This window comes from Rutilus rutilus (assembly GCF_951802725.1).
Source record: "Rutilus rutilus genome assembly, chromosome: 10".
NCBI classification, from domain to species: Eukaryota; Metazoa; Chordata; class Actinopteri; order Cypriniformes; family Leuciscidae; genus Rutilus; species Rutilus rutilus.
The window spans coordinates 16,973,262-16,995,298 of NC_140215.1; the positions used below are offsets into that span (position 1 = coordinate 16,973,262).

Sequence of the window (22,037 nt, forward strand, 5' to 3'; positions counted from 1 at the left end):
CCCCGGGGGCCACTCCCCCCCCCGCGCTGGGCCCCCCCAAACCCAAAAAATGCAGTTTTTCCTAAATAACTACTTGAACCGTGGCACCGAGGATGAAGAAATTTTTATGGTATGTTGGTCTTAAGGGCCCACATCAACCTAGCCCATAATCACTCATTTGTGATTTGCGCCCCTCCCATAAAAAATGAAAATGCAATATTATTCTGCTTTAATCGCCCCTATCTTCAGTTGAGATGTTCAGAACTGAACCATATTTCATGTGTATGATTAACTTGACATCCTCTGGGGGTATGCTAAGCTTCGTAGAATTTCATCCATGGGGGGGTATAAAATAAATTCATTTATGTGCACATTTAGTGACTGTACACTCATCGGCCTGTAGATGGTGCTGTTGAGCGAAGGGTTGCTGGTTTAGGATGATACTGTCACACACACACATGCAGGAATACAAACAAACGCAAGCATGCACACACACTGACATCCACACGCACAGACACACACCCATACACACACATACAAATCCACATGCACAGACACACACACACACACACACACACATGCGCACACACAAACACACACACATACACACACACAGACAGACATGCACATACTGCTACTTTTTTTACATAAACACGCAATACAGCCAAATTGCTCCACGTCATTTATTTTTGTGGAAAGCCAGAGCAGGCCTGAGCGGCGGTCATATTTTGTACCGCCATGCGGTATAGTTCTGAATGTGATTCCAAAGATATTATTCCTCTGTGTTGTTATTGTTGAAGTGTGGTGTGGACTTCTCTATTCTCAAAAAATTATAGCAATTATTAAAACTTTATAATTATAGTTATCATTACAGTTATCAACCATGGTGTGAATGTGCCTTAAATGTCTTGATTTAAACCGTTTTTTTCTTTCTTTCTAAAAGTAGAGACACTATTCTTTGTGGTAATCATGCCACCATTAGGTGCTGTCGATTAAGCTTAACTTGGACTAAACACAGAATATTTTCATTTAAGGCATTATTTCCGTTTTAACACCCTGTGCATCATATTCATTATGTAATACGATGTGATGAGGTGATAACCTCCATCTCTGTCAGTCACACTGCAGATGTTGTATAAGCTCAAGACATCAAAGGTATTTGAGAATCCTAAGAGTGGAGACGTGGGACGCGGCGGCGAGCTTGTTGAGGAAGACCCCTACGCCGTTCAGATGATCAGCTGGTGCCCGCAGAGCCGTATCTTTTGTGTAGTCGGCATCAGTGCCCACGTCATCCTGTACCGCTTCAGCAAACATGACGCCAACACCACCATCACGGTGAGTTGAGAAAACTTCTGTTGTTTTAAAGGGATAGTTCACCCCAAAAAAATTATTCTGTCAACATTTACTCACCCTCATGCCTTTGTATGGTCTTTCTGTATATAGAATAATATGTTAAAGAATATCACAACTGATTTTGTCCAAATAATTAAACCCAATTGGGTCCAAAACAACTCTGGACCCAATTGACTTTTATTGAATGGACAAAATCAGTTAAAATATTCTTCAAAATTTCTTCTTTTTTAAATGCATACTATGGATTAACTTTATATTGTGTGTGAATACTCCATTGAAGTCCTTAGAGGTGCGGCTGCAGTGTGAAATGGAGGACGTCATCTCTCCGTCGGACACAGAGAACACTCCATGTTATTCAGACCCCAGCGGTCTCTCACCCCAACCACAACCCCCCAGTCCCCGCAGCAACACGCCGGACAACGCGCGGGACAGCATCCCTTGCCTCAAGTTAGACTACACAAAAATCACAATGTTTTATGTTTTTCTACTGTATGTAGGACTTGACGGGACATTGTTAGCTTACTTACTAGACAATACAATATAGAACATATTAGGTTTAATGAAAGTTTAACAAAAAAAATTGATTCCACATTAAACTAAATTGGAATACTTGCCTCTCAGGGTTAAAGATCGTATGATCCGAATGCCTCCTGGATACCAGGCGGAGCTGGTGGTTCAGTTATTATGGATTGATGGCGAGCCGCCACAACAAATCACCAGCCTGGATTTAAACTCTGCCTATGGACTGTAAGTGACTCCTCCTCTTTTATTTGATCCATTTTATTCAGCCAATGGAATCTTCACTTTTTCCTCTAATGTAATATTCTGTCTTCTACTGTTCCTTGCAAATAAATACCATAGAATTAGCATTAAAATATACAGTGGTAATACCAAGATTTTTTTTTTTTACCTGTTTGGACTGATGTACCATGCATGGTATATGAGTATGGTAATCAAACATTATTGTGTGGTATATGAGTCTTCTCTGACTCATATCAGTCCTCCCATGTTTAATGTAATTGATTTTGTCATCACTGCACACTCCAGCCTCATGTGTCCAGATGTTAATATCCCAGCTCATGGGGTGTTTGATGTTTTTGATTAAAGTGGGAAAACTCTCAGTTGTAATTTGGCCTCCTTTCGAATATTTATCTTTTTGTCATCCTGTTTTAATTCAGTCGCAACCTTAATTATGAGCAAAGGTTTCCATGGTGATGTTTGGCTACAATGGACAGAAAGACTTTGATTTCAGCATATTAAAGCTATGTCCACACTAGTGCGTTTTCGTTTTAACACGGCATTTCAAAATCTTTAAATGATCCTCCTCCGTACTGGTGTTTCCACTACATTTCAGAAAATATTTCTGTGCACACTACACGACCGAAAACGCTTGTCACATGAATGTTCATGCACACTGGGCATGCGTGTACAAGTGTAAATTTGGAGATTTGGATTTGTTGCCGATTGCTCTAATGATAGCTTACCTCTTGCGCATGTAGGCATCTGCAGTATAAAATGCAGAGTTTAACTGCACAATGGCTGCTAAAAAGGACAACAAAGTCAGCAAAGCTTGCAGTTCCGTCTCCATGTTATTGTTTACACGGTCGTCGAGGCTGGTATGTTATTGTTGTCTTTCGTTAGTGTAATGGTCATATGAAAGGGGCTTGACGATGATCATTGAATCATATGCAATGATCCAGAAGACCCAATGTGGGCATCCACGCCTTCGTTTTCAAAAGTCTCGGTTTTGGTCCGTCTACATGGAAATCCAACCCTGGAGTTCTCAAACTAAAATGGGCTTTGCAGCATTTCCAACAGTCTCGGTTTTCGAGAGTTGAAAACTCCGGAGTAGTATGGATGCAAGGCCTAACCTTTAGCAAAAGGTGTGCGTTTTAAAACGAAAACGTGTAAACAGCCTAAATGTCACTGCACACTCAGTGTCATTCAGACTAAGTTTTTTTGTGTCTTAAGATTTGATTGATGGAACATTTTATAATCAGTCTCTTGCAACTGATCTTATAAAGTTGCATACCCCTTGTAGAACATGTTTGATGTTTAGAATTCTAGACAAAATAAGAGTTTTATTTATTTATTTATTTTTTTTTATAAAAATGTAGGGTTTTAATATTTTAGTGAAATACAGTGAAAATCTATGGGAAAAAATCACTGTGAAAAATTATTACAATTTATATAACTAAATAAATGTTAACGGTTAAATAACTTTCCATTTTAATATATTTTATAGTTTTATAGCATTTTACATGTTTTCAAGATTCTTTGATGAAAAGAAAATTCAAAACATCAGCATTTATTTGAAATATAATTATTTATAACAATATAAATGTCTTTACTGTCACTTCCGATTAATTTAGTTATTTCTTGCAAAAAAAAAATTAATTTTGATTTCTTTAAAAAAAAAAAAAAAAAAATCGTACTGACCCCAAACTTTTCAACAGTTGTGTATATTTTTTTTCCTTTTAGTTAGTATATTTACATTTTTGATATATTCAGAATTTATACTGAATTAACTTTGATATATAATATAATTTTGAACAGAATTTTTGTATATTCTAGGGATGTCCCGAGCCGATCTAAAGGATTGGTATTGGGGCGAGTAACTTTTTTTCTTTTTTTTTCTAAGCCTGATCCTTTATTTTATGTCAGCTGGCACGTATGTGTCTTGCAGTATGTGGCGGTATGCACCTTCAAAGGGTTTGCCAACCCCCAAAGGAAAAGAAGCTCAAATGTGCATGTGACACGCGAGAACCAATGAGATCTTTGCTAGTTCGTCACACACGTTCGAGCTTCTGGGTTTAGCATATTTGATGCGCACTTTCGTGACAAATCACTTGAAAGTTACTTAATGTTTATTTTTTATCTGTTGTTTTATCTATGTCTCAGACAGATCAGACTGTCTGAGACGTAGTTGCCATAACGCATTACTTTGGGTGCACCTTGCTTCGGAATTGACTGACACCGCAAACGTCATACTTTCTAACCTTTTATACCATTTTTTTCTTTTTTTTTCCCAATTATTCTGCTTGTTGTACATAGTAGTCCCATATTCATAATTGTGACAAATAGTATATACATAGAGAGAGAGAGAGAGAGAGAGAGAGAGAGAGTATGAATAGAATCATAGGCTCACGCTTCATAAAATGACAAACAAATAAGTAGCTGGATTCAGCCTCGTACTAAACGAACTGCTCTAACGAAATCCCAAATTTTTGCACTTTTTATAAACCCAATGCACACAGCCATATTGCGCCCTCAGCCCATTTCACGGCGAGTATTGCGGCCGACTCAGATGCGTTAAAGCGGACATAATGTTACATTCAGTAATTGTATTATATTTAATCATGACTGCAATAGCAAAAGTATTGTTAGTCATGACTGAACTTGACTTTAAAATGGGCTTTTGTATAACTGACACTTTTACTAAGAAACATAGTTGTGTATGATCAGTGAGTGTGTGTGTTTGTACAGGTTGGCTGTAGGTAACTGCAATGGTTTGGCAGTTGTGGACTACCTGCAGAAAACCATTCTGCTGTGTATGAACACCCTGGAGCTGTACGGATCCGCTGACCCTTTCCAGCGACTAACACGCTCTCCTCGCAAAAACCGGCAGTCCACATCAGGTACACATGCACAGTGTGTCTCAGAAGCCCGCAAATGTTCAAATACATTGTGTTTCTCTGTAATACCAGCTGTGAACACACATGTCACTGGCATGCATCTGCAAACATGCTCAACATTTCAGCCATCAAAAAACTAACTTTGCAAATCTAACTTCTGTCCTTGCCTGAAAGTAGTCTCTCACACACAAACACACAGTCCCTCTCTTTAACTGCATGGGACAGACTGCATTCATGGTTGCCTTCTCTGCATGTCGTCTGTTGTGTCTCTGTTGCTGTTGGTCTTTGCCTGAGCACGACACCTAACAGAGAACACAGCGTAACCTGCCATATGGACTCGCTGTTACTAATCCAGCACAGATCTCGCTCCACCTGCCCTCCTCTATCCTCCTACCTCGACTGCTCACGCACATACACACTTACACTCACACGTCCCATCCAGAGAAAGATGTCATAAGTGAAAGCTGGAGATGAAGATCTGTTTTCATAGAGCTTCATCAAAAGGACGCTGTGGGGAGGCAGTTATGCTGGCTCCTCACTTCAAAGCGGTCGCTCTCCCTCCTCTTGTTCAGGCAGCCGTATCTTTAGAAACCGAGAGGCTTTGAGCCGACATGGAGATGCAGAGGTGGGCAGAAAGGTCGTTTGGTGCGGTCGAAGAATGATTTTGATCTGTACCTTATGTAAGCTCTCGAAAAAGACAGAGAACGTCTTAACGCTCACCCACACACTATGGCCAGTGTGTATTCCTATCTGATGATCTGAAGGGCCAGAAGTCCCCCTCTGTGTTCATTCTAACATTGATTATGTTTAGTCTTTCCCTTCGTATATGGTAGAATCCAAATGTCTGAGACTAAGTCAAAATGTTTCTATTTTAAAAATTTCAATGCAGTTTTCATTAGGGCTTTTCACACTTGAAATAGTTCATTCTAAACCCCGGGTAAAGGGAATCCTGGGTTATCTTTATTCACGTTTTACACTGTTAAAGTCCTTATTTGCATATTTAAGGTGTCAGTATCACTGACTGGACAAATTCAGCATGTGACCTGTTTACATAAAGGCTCTTGCATTGCATGTCCTTATAGTACACATTGCTGACTGTAATATCAAGAGTTAATTTTTATAAAGGTAAGAATTAAATGGTCTCTTCTTCAATCCAATTGTCGCGTTTTCCATCGCCGTTTGACATTTTCATCATATCAAACGCAGAAATATTATTTATATACATTGCGTGGTGTTTCCGTGACTGGCAAAAGCACGTGAATATGAGGCACGTGATTGGTTATCGGTTGCTAGCATCTAGTTGTAACATTCTAACATCGCATCGTTTTACACTGTACAAGTTTGTCACCGCAATACGGAGTTAACACCGCAAAAGCAGTGCTAACCCTGCTCCATTCCAGGGTTTCATAACCCCTGGTAAAAAGCAGTGCTAACCCCGCTTCTAAATTAAAAGTGTGAAACGCTCCTTTACCCGGGGTTAAAAGCGGTGTTTAGAACAACGCTAACCCGGGGTTAAGCGCAGTGTGAAAAGCCCTATTGCAAATGAGGTTGTCAGTATAACAAATGGACAAATGGTCATTTTCTCTCATTAAAACTTAATATTACTGTATTAATAGTACTTTTATGTACACTAACATTCAAGAGTTTTTGGGTGTTTTTGAAAAGTCTCTTATACTCACCAAGGCTGAATTTATTTGATCAAAACTACAGCAAAAAGTAATATTGTGAAATAATATTACAATTTAAAATAACTTCTATTTTAATACATTTTAAAATGTAATTTATTCCTGTGATGGCAAACATAATTTCAAGGCCATTACTCCAGTCTTCAGTGTCATATGATCCTTCAGAAATCATTCCAAAATGCTGATTTGGTTTCTAGTGAATACATTAATCATGGCCGATTGAGAAATGGTCACAAATATGCTTATTTGATAAGTGACAGAAAATAGTGCAGTCTTATTCATGATTTATCACAAAAAATATATAATTTTTTCTGTTTATCTCCAGGTTTAAAATACATTTTGAATCCCAGAATTTCAGTCAGGTCTCAGACTTTTGGACCCCACTTTTTCGGTGATGCCGCAGTTGGCTCTGTAAAAATTTAAATGGTTGGTTACCTTCTATTCAACAAATGCAATGTTGTGAAGGAGTGAAGACAGTGTAGCTCAGGTGATCCGCCTGCTGTCAGATACTCACAATCATTTTGGACGGAATCTGTCTGCAGAATTAATTCACACCTGCACACATACACTTTTAGATAGACACAGATGAGAGGAGACATTTTTATTTGTTCATATGTTGTACTTATGTTATTTTTGTTGGTTTGTTTGTTTGTGCAATATCATTGCCACAGCTGAGAGAGGAGCCATTTTTATTTGTTCATATTTTGTACTTATGTTATTTTTATTGGTTTGTTTGTTTGAGCAATTTCATTGCCATAGTTGAGGCGGCTATTAATCCCAAAAAGCTGTTTCCTTCTGTTTAGCTGTTTTTTTGCCTTATTTTTGGTTGTTTTTTGGAAGAAAGAAAATACAAAAGGTTAGGCTAAATTTTCCAAGCTTTATGCCTTCATTCTCTCCCTCGATACACTGGGTCTTGCTCGGATTGTGGTCACACGCGTTTTGTCACTCTGAGCCTGTTTTGTTCTTCTCTCCTCCTCTTTTACTCCCTTGCTCCATCTCTCCTCTCGTGGGTGGCGGTGCTGGGGCATGGGGGCGCTGTTGCAGACTTTTGCATGCGCGGCCTCTCTAACTTTTATTCAGATTCAAAGAAACGGATCCGTACTTCCTACCAGAGTAAGTCACGTCTCCAATGAAGCGCTGACGGGGGCATCACAACAGCAAGGAGACAAACCACAGACAATGAGATGTCATTTATCAAAAATATGTTGTTTTGATGAAGATTACCAAAGGTAGAATTACTGTTCTGCATTACATTCAGTGCAATATATTATTATTTATTGCAATTCAATGAATTGTTACAGAATATCATAACATATCCTGAATTTGCATACATTGAAATCTTCCATCTTTGATTGTCTCCTTGCTAAGTGTTTTATTGATTTGTGCCAAAGGTTTGTGTAATGAACCATTTAACATTTCCATTTAATCAAAATTTTTGCGTGAATTTTTAAAAACAAATTTCATACTCATACTAAAGTCAACTAATTCTACTAATTTAAGTCAACATTGCTAAAATAGAGAAGCTTTTAAAAAAAACATTGGAAGTGACCTTTGAATTTAAAGTATATAGTATCATCTTTTTTAATCTGACATATTTCTGGTGATCAGAATGGCCCAAAAAACAGACTCTGCCGATGGGATTATCACGTTTGTGAAAATGAGGCTTTCACTGCATTCCTCTATATGACCATAATATTTCATTATTCATTATTCAAGTCATTGAGATCTGTTAAGCATCTACTTTCCAGAAGAACTTAAGTTTGCACACACTCTCATGAACTGATTGATATTGATGCAGTGCAGGCCTTATAATTTACCATCGTGCCTTGAGGAACATCAATACAATTTTGTTTCTTCTTTCTCTCTCCTGCATACACACACATGCATGGAATTGTTGGTGGTGTTGGTGTACATGTTTGATTCTGGAGTTAATATACCTGTATATATGTGGTTGAACAGCTCATGTTCACAGCAGACAAGAGTTAAACAACCACGTCATGGCTAAAAAAAAGTATGTACACCTAGTTAAAATAGTTAAAAAACTGTATGTTATGAAGATGTATACACATCTTCCTTGAATCGCTCCAGGATCATGATAGTGTCTCAGACCACATTGTTTGTCCTGGTGGTTTGATGCATGCAGATGTGTTTGGTGATAATGGAAACTAGTGGTATTATCATCTGCGTCCTCTTACCGTGCCTTCCATGTCCCTCCATGGCAGGCCTTACGGAGCTTTCTGATAATCAGGTGTCTTTGGACCTAGAGAGGAGCAAGTCACCCACCTCAGGTAACCACACCCACTCATGACCACACCCACCTCCGATATTCTCACTACTTTAAATAATCACACATATGTCTACCTTTGATAGGCACACCCATGTTTGGTCACACCCGCTTAATAGAACCAAACCCACTCATGACCACACCTACCTCAAATACTGGTCTTCGGTGGTGGAACACGGCCATCCACACACACAGTACAAAGTACCCTAACCATGTGAACTGCAAGCCCAGTACTGACAATAAATCTGAAATAAATGCAAAGAAACAGTCGAAATATTAACTCATCCTATTTAATCATTAAATAAAAAATACTCACTGTCAGGATAGATCATAAGATAAAGTGCTTAGAACTATTTTTATTTTAAATGTATAACTATTTAAAAATCTGTACATTGTTATATATATATATCAGTGACTGATTTAAAAAGTTAGTAATAAATTGAACCACAAAGTAACACATTGAAAAAGTGGCTGGTCTATTTATTGAATTTACACTCCAAGACTTTATGCACAGATCATTTGACATACAGTATCAGATATTGTTCTGTCCTTTGCTATGGTTATCACTGTCAGTTGGATTCAGTCGCGGATTTAAATATGGTTGTCAATCCAGTAGCTTTGCAATGTGTAGCAGTAGGGGTAGCAGTAGCAGCATGACAAATATAGAAATCGAGCAAAGATCACTGTAACACTTGTAATCACTGAAGCTGTCAGTTACAACGCGAGGTACACAAAGCTGCACTCTTGTGAAACTCCCGTTATAATCAATGAAGCTGTCTGCACTGTGCAATGAATCGCTTATTAACATTGTGTTTATACTTTGTTGCTTATAATGAAAGTTGTCAAAACGCCATTTTGAACGGTGTTGAGCGGATTCTGATTAACTTAAACATCTGATTGGCCATTGCGTTCACACGCTCAACAGAAATGCAAATTTGCAAATAGAAACTCTTCACAGGGCGCCTACACAAACACTCACAGGAGCGTTTTAAAGCAGCCGGCTATCAGCAGGTACCAGTACAAAGCGGCAGGTATCATCACATCAAATGATCAAATAAATCTTTGGCTGGACAAAGATTAATCTTGGCAGCCACAAAAACATTTTCAATGCAGAAAAAATTACTTGTGCACCATTCTATGCCAGTAATGTGCTCACACTAAAAATTCCAACAAGAAGTGCACTTCAAATACCCTAACGATGCACTTTAACTGAAAAATGAAGGGCGGAATGTTGGACACTACTGTTTCAGCTTACCTTATGTAGCGAAAGGGGAGGGGCTACCATACTCTGATGCTGTATAACCAAATAATCTTATGAAATTCAAACACTAGATGGTAGAGTACATATTGCACAGTATAAGTGCATAGTGTATTGTATGTCAGTATGTTCAATAAAATGCAGCCGCAGCCGAACACCCTATCACCCCTACTGCTAGTTCCACAACCACACATAACCATCAGTCTATCTCTGATAGTCACCACTGAAAACAATGACAGATAGTGTTTGAGGAACCTGTTTCAAGACAGTCATTATTTTTTGAAATTCCAATAAAACAAATCACACATTTCAGCTTTACTGACAAAAACGGTAAAATAATGCTCACAGAAATCTTCAAACCTCTTTTTTTCTTTTCTGTCCTTATTTCAGTTTCCCCACAGCACAGGTCTTCAGTCCCTGGAGGCTCTTTCCTTCACTCTCTTACTTCCAGTGTCTTTGTTTCTCGTCTTTAAAGCTGTCATAACCTGTGCAGAATTTTTATGAGAATATGATAATGCTTACAGAGCTTTACTCAATGTTTGCATCGTCTCAATGGGTTGAACATGATGACAACAACGGACCTTTTCCTTGAGGATCTAAATAGAGCTCTTAATTTAGAAGAATTATTTCAGTAAAGCTTTGATTTCTCAGGGGAAGAAATATTGCATTGTCTTTTTTTTTTAAGTTTGTGTTGTTTGAAATATGAGGCACATTTTTTTGCGTTAGAAAATGTGCTGTTTTTTTTTCTCTCTCTCTCTCTGTTCACTCTCATGTCTCAGTGCGGTTGAAGCCTTGTTTTCCCAGTTCTCAGCTCAGCAGGCAGCCTGAAAGATGGAAGTCACTTGGGAAGGCGAGCTGAGGGCTGTAGCTTGACTTTAGAGATCGAGAGGAGACATGAGGTTTACTTCTGAAATGTGGCTATGTATCAAGCATTTAAAGGAGTTCACCTAAAAGAGAAAATTAGGTTACTGTTTAATCTAACCTCAACCTGTATGAATTTATTTATTCTGTGAAACCAAAATAGAAGACATTTTGTGGAATGTTCACTGTGCTCATTTTCATACAACTATGACAGTATTGTAGTGTTTGTATAAACAGTTCCTTTTAAGATCTCAAGTCTGTAGTGAAGCTGTAGTAATTTTTCTCTAGAATTTTCTGTGGTAAAAAAAAAAAAGGCTTTCAGACCTGTATCCTTTGTGTGTTTTCTTCTTTGGGATTTGTTGCATTGGCTTCATGCTGCGGAGTAATTCAGATGTGTTTTTGTGGAAGCAGCTATTATGACAGGAGTCAAAAAATGGCTTTCTACGATTGGCTGGGGAATTCTGCCCAAAAATTGGACTGAGATTCTGGGCATCAGCCATTGAAGCATAAAAAGAGTGTTTGAAGGAATAGTAGAGAAAGTATAAATAATGATGATGATGAGGGAGAATATGATGGAAAAAACATATGTTTGTGTTTGAGGGACTAGATTTCATTGCATTCATGTTGGTATTTGGTGCATGTAAATGTGCCTGGGTATTGTTTAAATATGGACACAAACAAACACTATAGTGAACTTTTAGAAAACAAACACTATAGTCACAAGTATAACAATGTCCAAAATACTGTGCATCACAGTAGAATTGCATAATTAATTTTTTTTTTTTTCCACCACATCTCTAATTATGTATTGTGTTTAATAACATTCAGTGGTGGAAAATACGTTGGAAAAATGTTACAAAATTTTTTTATAATAAAATGCCAGATATTCTTCGTTTAATGTATCCTAATACATTTAATTTTTACACTTTTTGCATAATCTGACACACAATTATAGCTGATTATAAATGACGCACAATAATGTAAATAATATTAAATATAATATAAAAATTTATTTATCTTGATTTTTCTGTTTTCTTCACACGTCACACGAAATTAAGTTTTCTCAACTTAAATTATCACGTTTTTCCACAATAAAACGTGATAATTTAAGTTGAGAAAACTTAATTTCTTTAGGTGTTACCAATTGAAGTAATTTTTTTAAGTTGATCCAACTGTGCACTTTTTACAGTGCAAATCCACACACTAAATATTGAATAAATTAGTATTTGTCTTTGTGTAGTTTTTAGAATATAATAATCAATTTTATGATGTTTTTTTCACATTTCATATTAACAAGTCATAGTCTCACACTCTCTAAGAAGGACAAAACAACAAAATCTGTATATGAAAGGCATTTAAAGATGTAGACTTTTTTTTTGTTTATACAATGGCATAAAAATTACTGAACATAGTTGAAGAAACATGAATCCATAAGTGAAAGTTTGGAAAACAGGCAGAGTTCAGGGATCCAGTTCCTCTATTAACATTGTGCCTTACACTGGCCTAGTTAGAGGTTACAGGCGAAAGGCTGTTATTTGCATATCAAAACTATTTGTTGTGCTACATTGTCAGGGAAGATTTTTAAACTTAGGGTGATGGGAATTGGCAGTGTCAAATAAATGTTTGATGACACTGTTATTTGTCCATTTTTATTTGTTATTACTTCTGTCTCAGCTTTTAGATGTGTGCTTTTTTTGTAAGCAGCAATACGCCAGAAGAGATGAATAATGAATGAACTCTAGATTGCACAGATGTTTCTGCTGCTGTTTTTCCTGTGTTTGCTCAGGGGCACAAACCCTTTACCATTACTAGCACTTCCTGTGCAAACTTCACCTCAGCTGACATAAAATTACCCTCTGCTTTAACTGCTAATATATTTACTTTTTCTGTAAAAGGTTGATGTCCTAATATTATCTTTTGATTTATTTTTTTTATCATTCAATTTTTCACGAGCCCATATCACATTTTTTCTTGCATCTTATTTATTTGCACTTATTCATATCATCTCTGACCTCAACCACATCTCCTCTCTGTTTTTGGTCTCCCCTGCTCTCCATCAGGTCCAGTAATTGGCCACACTCCATTTTGAAGTGCTTATAAATGTTATCTCTCTGTCTAGTCGACTAGTCGTTGGTGTTTGTGTGGGTGTTGTTTTTGTCAGCAGGGTTGAGGTGGGGTGCTGAGGCCTTTTGATTATGGCACTTTGCCAGGTGGTTAATAAGCAGAAATGTCAGCCATCGACTGTGAACAGCAAAGATATTTTTTTAGTTAAAATAAATTTACATTTATTATTATTGTAATGTTATGTGCATTGAGATATGTGGTCATATAAAGCCGTCTCGTGACGTTTGGCAGACTCTGCTCTGGCTGTCTCTGCTCAGATTCTGCTCAAAACTTGAATGCTATTGAATGATGGATAAAAAAGGTGAAATTCTAAATTTGTATTTGGTTTGTGCTACATAACACACATTTTAATGTTACATTTGTGATGACGTGTTGCCTCCTGTGTCAATTTATAGACTGGAAAAAAACACTTAAAAAATTATGATTTACTAACCATTCATGAAAAATGTATGATTTGAGAGTCACTCCACACATTGTCATAGCCCTGTTTTTAGATACCAGTGTTTTATACTCTTCCTCAGCTGTCGTCACATTTTACTTTTCTCTGTTTTATCTACTGGTTGTTGATTCTCGCACACAGCTGACAGGAAACAGAAGCGTGGACTGGTTTAAGGAAGCACTGATGTGTCGGATTTTAGTACGCTATATGTTTGTATTACAAAATAATTTACCTAAATTTGAGAAATTTTACAAGCTGATGCCAAAGCACAGATGGGTGAAACACTGTGGAAACTTCTGAGGTTTAGATTTCTAAAAGGCAAGAATCAGAAGAGAGCAGTGTGAAGCTTTCGGACAGGGAGGGCAAATGGTTCAAGAAAGGACTGAGGAAGGCCATTAATGTAAAAGTAGAATAACCAGGAAGCCTGCGATACGCTTGGCAGACTCTCACAACACTGTTTTTTCATCTTTACCCTAGGCAGTTTGGTCTCAATTCACACAGCAATCATGATTTATGACGTCAGGTCGACACCTGCAGTGGGTCTTATGAATTTATCATGTGTTATGAGGTTTAATGCAGGGGGAATCTCCACCGTTCTACAACTGATGAAGACACTTGTGTGCGCTGAAACACATCTGGTATATAAGATTTCTCAAATTAGAGACAAAAAGCTCTAATTTTTTCATCATATCAGTCTCTTAACAGATTCGAAATCACGTTGCTCTCCCTGCTCTTACCCATGCTAGGCTGCATGGATGGGCTTGGAGTTCTTGCACAGAACAGAACCATACCACAGTCCAAAATGTATGCTAATTGTCAATCATCTTTGACAACAGTGGTCCTTCTGGAACTGTAATTTTGTTGTTGTTGCTGTTAGTTTTTGGAAAGTGTGTGAAGTTTGTGAAGTTCTCTAGATACAACGTTTGACATTAGAAAAATACTGTCTGCTTTTGGCATTAACTTTTTGTAAAAAGAATTTGAGACCAGATTTGGCCTTGGTGAGGATCCACAATGAGTTGTGATAATAGCAGATTTTATAAATATTTTTGTGTATGATTTTCTCCTGTTTTAGCATCCCTCTACAACCTCCTATTATAAATCCTGATGTCCTATAGTAACAAGCTGTTTGGCTATATGTGATTTAGCCTAGAATTTGACAATGACTGTGTGATCTTTGATTTCCAGCACCCTACTCCCCTTCCCTCCATAATGACCCTCGAGGCACAGGGGAACCTGTGTCCAACCTCCGGTCCTGCCACTACAGTCCTGTTTTTTACCTGTTGGACAATGGTAAGAATGTGTCCAGACCCTTAAAACCACCCACACGCACCAAGCCCGTGGCTCATGTGCTTCAACGTTTGAATCTGCGTGTGTGTGGGTGTGTTTGTTTGGGGGTTGCATGCTGCAGTAGAAGTAGCCTCACGCTCGTAGTGCCACGTTCTGTGCTCCTGAAGTGTAGGTGTGTGTGAGTGTGAATGTGTGTATGTGTCAGTGTGCTTCACGTGTGGCTATTGTAGGCATGTGTGTGATTGGGGCATGGTAGTAAGTAGTATGCGTTACGTGTGTTTACGAGAGGGGTGATATTGTGACTAGCACAGACAGAGCGTTGATCGTTGATGTCCAGTAACCCTGAATCTTTTTTTATTGGCTTTATTTAGTCCCCAACAGGCCTTCAGTTGTTCATGTGTGTTATTGAGAACATGCTAGTTTTTTGCTATCCCACATGCTAATGTGTTTGTAGACATTAAGAATGTTATCTTGAAATCGAATTCATTCACTGATTAATTTATATCCTAATGACTATTACTCAGCATGTAGGTAATTGTTTAATCTGAAATCTGTTTTCTAAAAGTCATGGAAGGCATAGCAAATACCTACAATTTAAACGTATAGTTAGTTGGTTTGATGCAAAGTTGTCCTAGGTGAAATTTTGGAATGACTAGCATTAGCAGCTTTATGTTATGTATGCCTACTATAGACTGTTTGCCTAAACAATAGTTACTTAACTAATGTAAAATGGATTTATGTGATGCAAACGCTACACAAATGCGCCAGACTGCAAAGCTTTGAGAGCATGGCAGGGAGAATGGCTACAAGCATGACAATTACATCTATGCTAATAATGCTTTTGTTCACTTTTGTAAATGTGCTGCATGTGAATGGCCTTTAGTGTTGACTCATTTTAAAATATTTAAAACAACAACTACCTGGTCACCAAATTGGCGATGCTAATTAGTGACATATTCTTTTGCCAGACAGAAGTAAATTAATATATTTTTGATGAAAGGCTTACAAGAGAGTAAAATGCAAGATTAGCCTTTTTATTTAAGCAAAAACAACGTTGAGGCTCAAAAAAGCTATTGCATGTTTCTGAAATGAAATTCCTTTGAATTCATTGTAGATTCTGGCGTCTGCATCTTTACTCCTGACGTATATCCGCCTCTATGAATTAGTGGAAAATGACCTGAGCTGAAACCAAAGGAGTCGGTAATTCATGCAAATTGCAGTGAGGATAGCAGAAGACATTTTTTGTGATAATTCCAAAAACAGTCACAAATTACCGTTTATTTGAGTCAGGCTCACAGAGGAGTTGACGGGATTGAAGCCATGGTGTTCTGAACATTCTAACGAGCAGCTAAACGACTCCTGAAATTGTGCCATGGAAAGAAAAACAAAGAAACAGTGTGGCCACTTGAGGCCTGATGTTGAAATCAATGGATGCCAGCTGTTATGTTTGCCATTTTAGCTGTGCCACTGGATAACAATAACCAAAGATGTCCAACATGGGTTTATTCAGACAGATGGTTTCATACACACATACACACACACACACACACACACACACACACACACACACACACACACACACACACACACACACACACAGATAATTAAGCTTGCAAAATGGATTTAATGTACTTCTATCAACATAGGTAGTCCACACCTCATCTCGATCTGTCTTTCATGTTTACACACCTGGACATGTGTGCAGACTGATCTTATCAGTGTTAAGAGTAATGGGAAGGATTCCACATCTAAGGCACAGGTTATTGATCCTGGAATTTTAATTACTGCTATTTTCAGGAGCAATTTCCGCTTTGTCTGACTCTCAAATCTCATCCATTTCCACATCCCTGGAATAAGAGTGGGAGAGAGAGAGAATGATTCTGCTTCATCTATTTATTATGCAATTATATACTTTTAAGTAGAGCTTGTTATATTTAACTATTTTTGTGTTCCTGATATCTGAGGTTTAATCCAGTGTTTTAAAGACCAGTGAAATCAATTTAGTTGCTTTTAGTCCAAATCCCACCCCCACAAAATAGGAAATATCAGCACCATGAGGTCAAGGTTTGGCTGGTTAAAAATCATCTTATATTCAAAATTAAATGTAAAAATGTTTGCAAGCATCATATAAAGTTATACTGGTTAGGATATCACGGATATACTGAAAATCGTAAACCAAAACTCGAATTTTTGCGCTTCGTTCATTCTATGAACGGCTAAATAAATCTGCAGCAGTCAGGTGGTACAAATAAGAGCTCTGAAAGTTGTTTACGTTTAATTTTTTTGCCGTCTCTCGTCTCATGACGATTTGCAGACTCTGCTGTGTGCATTTATTTGTTTTGGAGGAGGCGTAGCTTTGGAGAGCACTCTAAAGGAAGGGTGGGATCCTTTGCTTTCAAAGCTAGCTTGCTATTGCTAGCCTCTCCGAAATTGCATACCCTACCTTTAAAAATGTGAAACGGGGGCCTTACTCCAACCAAGATGAATGGGAGTGCTAATGGGTGGCTTTCTCCAGATTATTATAGACCTTCTTGGTCAATAGGAAAGCAAATTGCATTCATCAAACCATTAGATGGAGTCCATAAGTGGAAAAGCATTAGCACCATTCTGAAAATGACATTCTAAAATCACACCCTACTTTAAAAAACATTTAATTGAACTGATACTAAGGAGGAGAGTAATATTGGAAAGTATTCTGCTCTGTGTATTTTAGCGTTCTGGACAGAGTACATCATTTAAATAGAGAATTTGAGAGACGTTCTTTGGAAAAAGATTCCTGGCTATTAAATTTCTTTGGCTGCATAGCAATGGGAACTGATGTTGAATTAGTACTTTAATCTATATTTTTTATACATTTTCTGTTAAATCTCATTTCAGCAGTAATCTTGCCATACGTATATTATTCTTGACATTCAGCTTAGTGTACACTCTAACCTTTGCGGTGCAAAATGCTTGCAAAATGTTGACCTTGCTTTTATTTATCTCTTTACACTTTATTTTGAACCTTTGTGTGTGTTATGTTTTGCCAATTGTGTGCATGCACATGTGAATGGTTTCTGCATGGTTTTTGTGGTTTCTGTTCAATACAGTACAATAGATCCTACATTCTATTCTTGCATATTTGTAATTATTTGAATCAATTCATGAGGTTTCCTATCAAAATGGGAGGAAATGGAAATAAAAATGGATCATGATTTATTGTTTTATGTGTTTGTGCTTAAATGCTTTCTGCATGAGTGCGTTTGCTTATGTAAAGACAAGTACAGATGAATCTGTTTGTCTGGTGGCAGTATACAATCGGGCATGACTGTCGAATGAAACATCACATCCCAGCAAGCAATAGCCGTCATTTCACAATCTCGTTTAACTATAGACCCGATGTAGTTTGGCTATGAGTAACCCACTTCTAGCCAAAGCTTGAACAAACAAAAAACTTGTCAAAATAACTTGAGAGATGTATGGTATTCCATCATGTTAGCAAAGTCAACAGTGATTAAAAGGTGTTTGGTTTCATTTTTTTGACATGTTCTATGCGTAGCCTTTGCGTCTATTTTTGGGCTATGGTTAGATGACTATTACATTTTCACTGACAGCCCAAATTTTGTCTTGTTTTAGCCTAGATGTCAGGGCTGTGCTTGGACGGCTATTAGACGTCTTTTAAATGCAAAATTGCTTGCTGGGAAGTGTGTACAGCTGCATGTGTTACACTAAATGATTTTCTTTTTCTTTTCTTTTTTAAATTTTAATTTGAGCTGGTCTCGTTATGTTCTTGACCTCTGCATCTTTTGCCTTTTGTTTTGGTTTCTTAAATGGATTAATTTCTCCTTCCTGTCCTATTTTGTTTTGTTTCAGTCAAGGGACCAGGCAGAAAGTTAAGTCTACCCACAGATCTTAAGACTGATCTTGGTACGGTAGGCCGAAAGCGAGCAGTTCTTTTTCTTTATTCTTGCCTTCGATTCATCAACTTTCTCTGTTTCCATCCTGTTGAGAATGACATGATGAAGACCCTAGTCTTTGCATTTAAAAGTTCATTTTTAATGCATTTTTTCTATTCTTTCACTTTCTTCTCATTTGAATTCATGAAGTAGTGCAAAATTTCCCTCACATTTCTGCGTGTGGCCTTTAAAAAAAAAAAAGCTTCTCAATGTACATTTTGCAAGTGTTTACAAAGGTGGTTTGTTCAACATAATCATTCTTAAGTTGAGAAAAGTATCACTCTGAAATCTCGCTCTTTCGCGACTGATTCATCATTTACGTCTAAACGGCCTTGCTCCATTGTAATTGGGTCATTCTATACCTCAGAACATGCTCTAACCCTATTGGACCATTCTCTAACTCTATAAAAGCCTGCTCATTTGTGATTGGACCATCCTCTACCTCTGAACGACATGCACTAATGTAATGAGCTCATTCTCTGCAAGCGAGCTTGTGTCATCGTGACTTGGATCATTTTTCAGCCTTTTATGGATATACTTCGAATTGTCTCACTCTGTCTCTTTCGCTGAGTATCTATCCTTGTTCTCTTTTCCCTTTTCTTTCCTTTTGTCTGGCTTTTTTTTTCATGCTAGGCTTTGATTAACACACTTTTTTTTGAGGGCTGAACAATTTCCTTTCCAATTTCTTGTGCCAAACATGACCTAATGTGTAATAATGAAAGTGTTCCTTCAACAGGTCAAGCTTTGCAGCATTACAATGAAAAATAGACAGCCTGGGCCATGAATAATTACACTTGTTTCTTTCCTTGAAGGTTTAGATTTGTGCTTGAAAAATAGTTGAACTTTGAAAGCACAGTAGAGTCTTGGGTCATTTTGTACTTTGAAAATATCTTGAAGGTTTAGGTCATAAAAACAGAAAAAGGACATAAAAATCAATGCTTATTAGAAGCCAATTTATAAGTGCTGTGTGAGTGTAATGTATGTGTGTGAGGATGAGATAGAGAGTTAGTGTGTGTGGATGTCTAGAGGTATAGGTTGGATTCGCTCTATGTAGTTTTGTGCTGTAGAACTGTCTCCCCTTGAATGCACTGGGGCTTCCTCAATATGTTTTACTGTCCTAAACCCTTGATTTGGATTTTTTCATTGTCATGGGCCCATTTAGAAACATTGACCCTAGTGCAGGCCAGGGAAAACAGATGTAAGGATGTCTGCGGACTAGGCTCCATGTTTTGGGCTTTCTCATCCTGCCTCTCTCATGAGATCTGAGATGATGTTCTCTAAACTTGGAGGAAAATGAATTGATAGATAGTACCATTACCATCAAGATGGATTTTAGTTAGTTTCATGAGTTTAATGACATAACAAATATTGCTACAAAATAGCATAAAAGTACTGTTCATAACTTTGGGGTCTCTTATGCTCACCAAAGCTGCATTTCTATGTAATGTAATGTATTCCTCTGATGGCAAAGCTGAATTTTTAGCATCATTACTCCAGTCTTCAGTCACCTTCAGAAATCATTCTAATATGCTGATTTGCTGCATTGCACAGTGTTAAAAAGTCGGGCCGAACGGTTCTAAGAAAGTTAAGGAACGGTTCAGTTGTGTTTACACTTAAGCCTGGTATGGCATGACATGATTACAAACCGTTCTTGGCCCTGAATTCTCAGTACGGTTAGCTAACCGTGCTGGTAGAATGCGTGTAGCTACCAGTTTCTCTGTAGCTGATCAGTAAACCGTTGCATTACCAAGATAATGACTGACACATTTGTATTACAATCCAAAGAGCGGCCGTTATCAGCCCCACAGTGGAAAATGAAACCGGCACGGAATGGAACGGTTAAGTAAAGAGCGTGGTTAAGTAAAAAGTGGCTATTATAAATGACTTTACTGTCTTTTTTTTTTAACCAAATGAATGCGTCCTTGCTGAATATAAGTATTTTTTTATTTTTTACAAATCTTTCTGACCCCAAAATGTTGAATGTTAGTGTATAAGTTTTACAACAAAGGATTAAAAAAAAGAAAAAGAAAATAACAAATAACAAATGTAGTCTTTAAGGTTCACAAATTTACTGCAGATGGTGTTCTTAATAGTGCTTTGTTTCATCATGAGTCAGTGTCAAAGTTTTGGTTGCCAAGTCTGCTCTGCGATATCAAAATGACTGAGTAGAAATCCCACTGATATGAAATGACAGCAGACAGACTGGATTTGGTTGGCTGTGTTGGCATGAAATTGATTGATAGCTATAAAATAGAGGGAGGGAGAGTGAAAATATACAGCTAGAATGTCAAAATAGTCAGTCAAAATCTAGAAGGTACTGTGGTACATCCATCTCAGAGGTTCTGGCTACAGGTAGATGCTAGTAAGACTTTGATTCAGGTGTGTTGGAGGTGCTGCTGTTTTAGATTCAGGGAGTTTGGATCTGGGTCTGTTTCTGCATACTCAGCTAGACCTCCCTCAACTTCCTGCACAAACAGACTGCAGACGGAAGCTTCTGTTTTTCTGTCAAATCAAGTCCTCCACCTTCATTTTTTTAAGTGTCTGAGCTGAGAAGGGATGTGAAAGCCTCTTTGAATGCTTACCTTTTTAAACAACAACCATTGCCTTTTCCCTTTTGACTTTTCCCTTCCTTTTCCTGTTCCTTTTATCTTTCCTTTCCATTTTCCTTGTTCTTCTTTTCCTTTTCCCTTCCCTTTGCATTCTCCTTTTACTTTTTCCCTCTCTCCTTGTCCCATCTTTCTTTCCTTTGGATTTTTTCCTTTTCAAATAGAAATGATTTTTGGCTGCTTAAAGCTGCTATTATGTGACCGCTTCCTCTTGCTGCTTTCCTCTGCAGCCGCATTGTTTTCATCCCACTGCCCTCTTCACCACTCTCTCTCACACACACTCTTCTCTCTCTAATCTCAGTTGGGTTTCTTGCTAATGCTATGCCCGTTGTTACAGATCATGTGAATGGACATTGCACTAGCCCCACCTCCCAGCCCTGTCCATCTGGGAGGGCCAGAGTCCCGGGGGGCCCTGAAGGGCCACGCCTTGCCCGCAGGGGGCCCGGCCGACCGCCCTTCCGCAAGGCCCAGTCTGCCGCATGCATGGAGGTCTCTTTGCCTGTGTCCTCCCTCACCGAAGGTGTGTGCTTGTTCTCCAACTCCTTTATCCCTTTAACCCATCTACCCTTTATTCATGTATTCCTCCACTGC

General features: G+C 38.0%; 1 protein-coding gene across 11 annotated transcripts in view; it reads left to right on the forward strand.

The window, feature by feature from the left end:
- stxbp5l (syntaxin binding protein 5L) overlaps positions 1–22,037 on the forward strand; it is a 138,967-nt gene that overhangs the window by 99,673 nt on the left and 17,257 nt on the right. For 2 of the 11 annotated variants that reach the window (XM_084420869.1, XM_084420874.1), the window contains exons 15-23: positions 1,097–1,314; positions 1,613–1,779; positions 1,954–2,079; positions 4,819–4,970; positions 7,697–7,765; positions 8,875–8,940; positions 14,804–14,908; positions 18,758–18,811; positions 21,784–21,966. In XM_084420869.1, coding sequence (XP_084276995.1) covers positions 1,097–1,314; positions 1,613–1,779; positions 1,954–2,079; positions 4,819–4,970; positions 7,697–7,765; positions 8,875–8,940; positions 14,804–14,908; positions 18,758–18,811; positions 21,784–21,966 — 1,140 coding nt within the window. The remainder of the gene's footprint in view (positions 1–1,096; positions 1,315–1,612; positions 1,780–1,953; positions 2,080–4,818; positions 4,971–7,696; positions 7,766–8,874; positions 8,941–14,803; positions 14,909–18,757; positions 18,812–21,783; positions 21,967–22,037) is intronic. The other 9 variants (XM_084420875.1, XM_084420878.1, XM_084420877.1 and 6 more) reach the window with 7 other exon arrangements.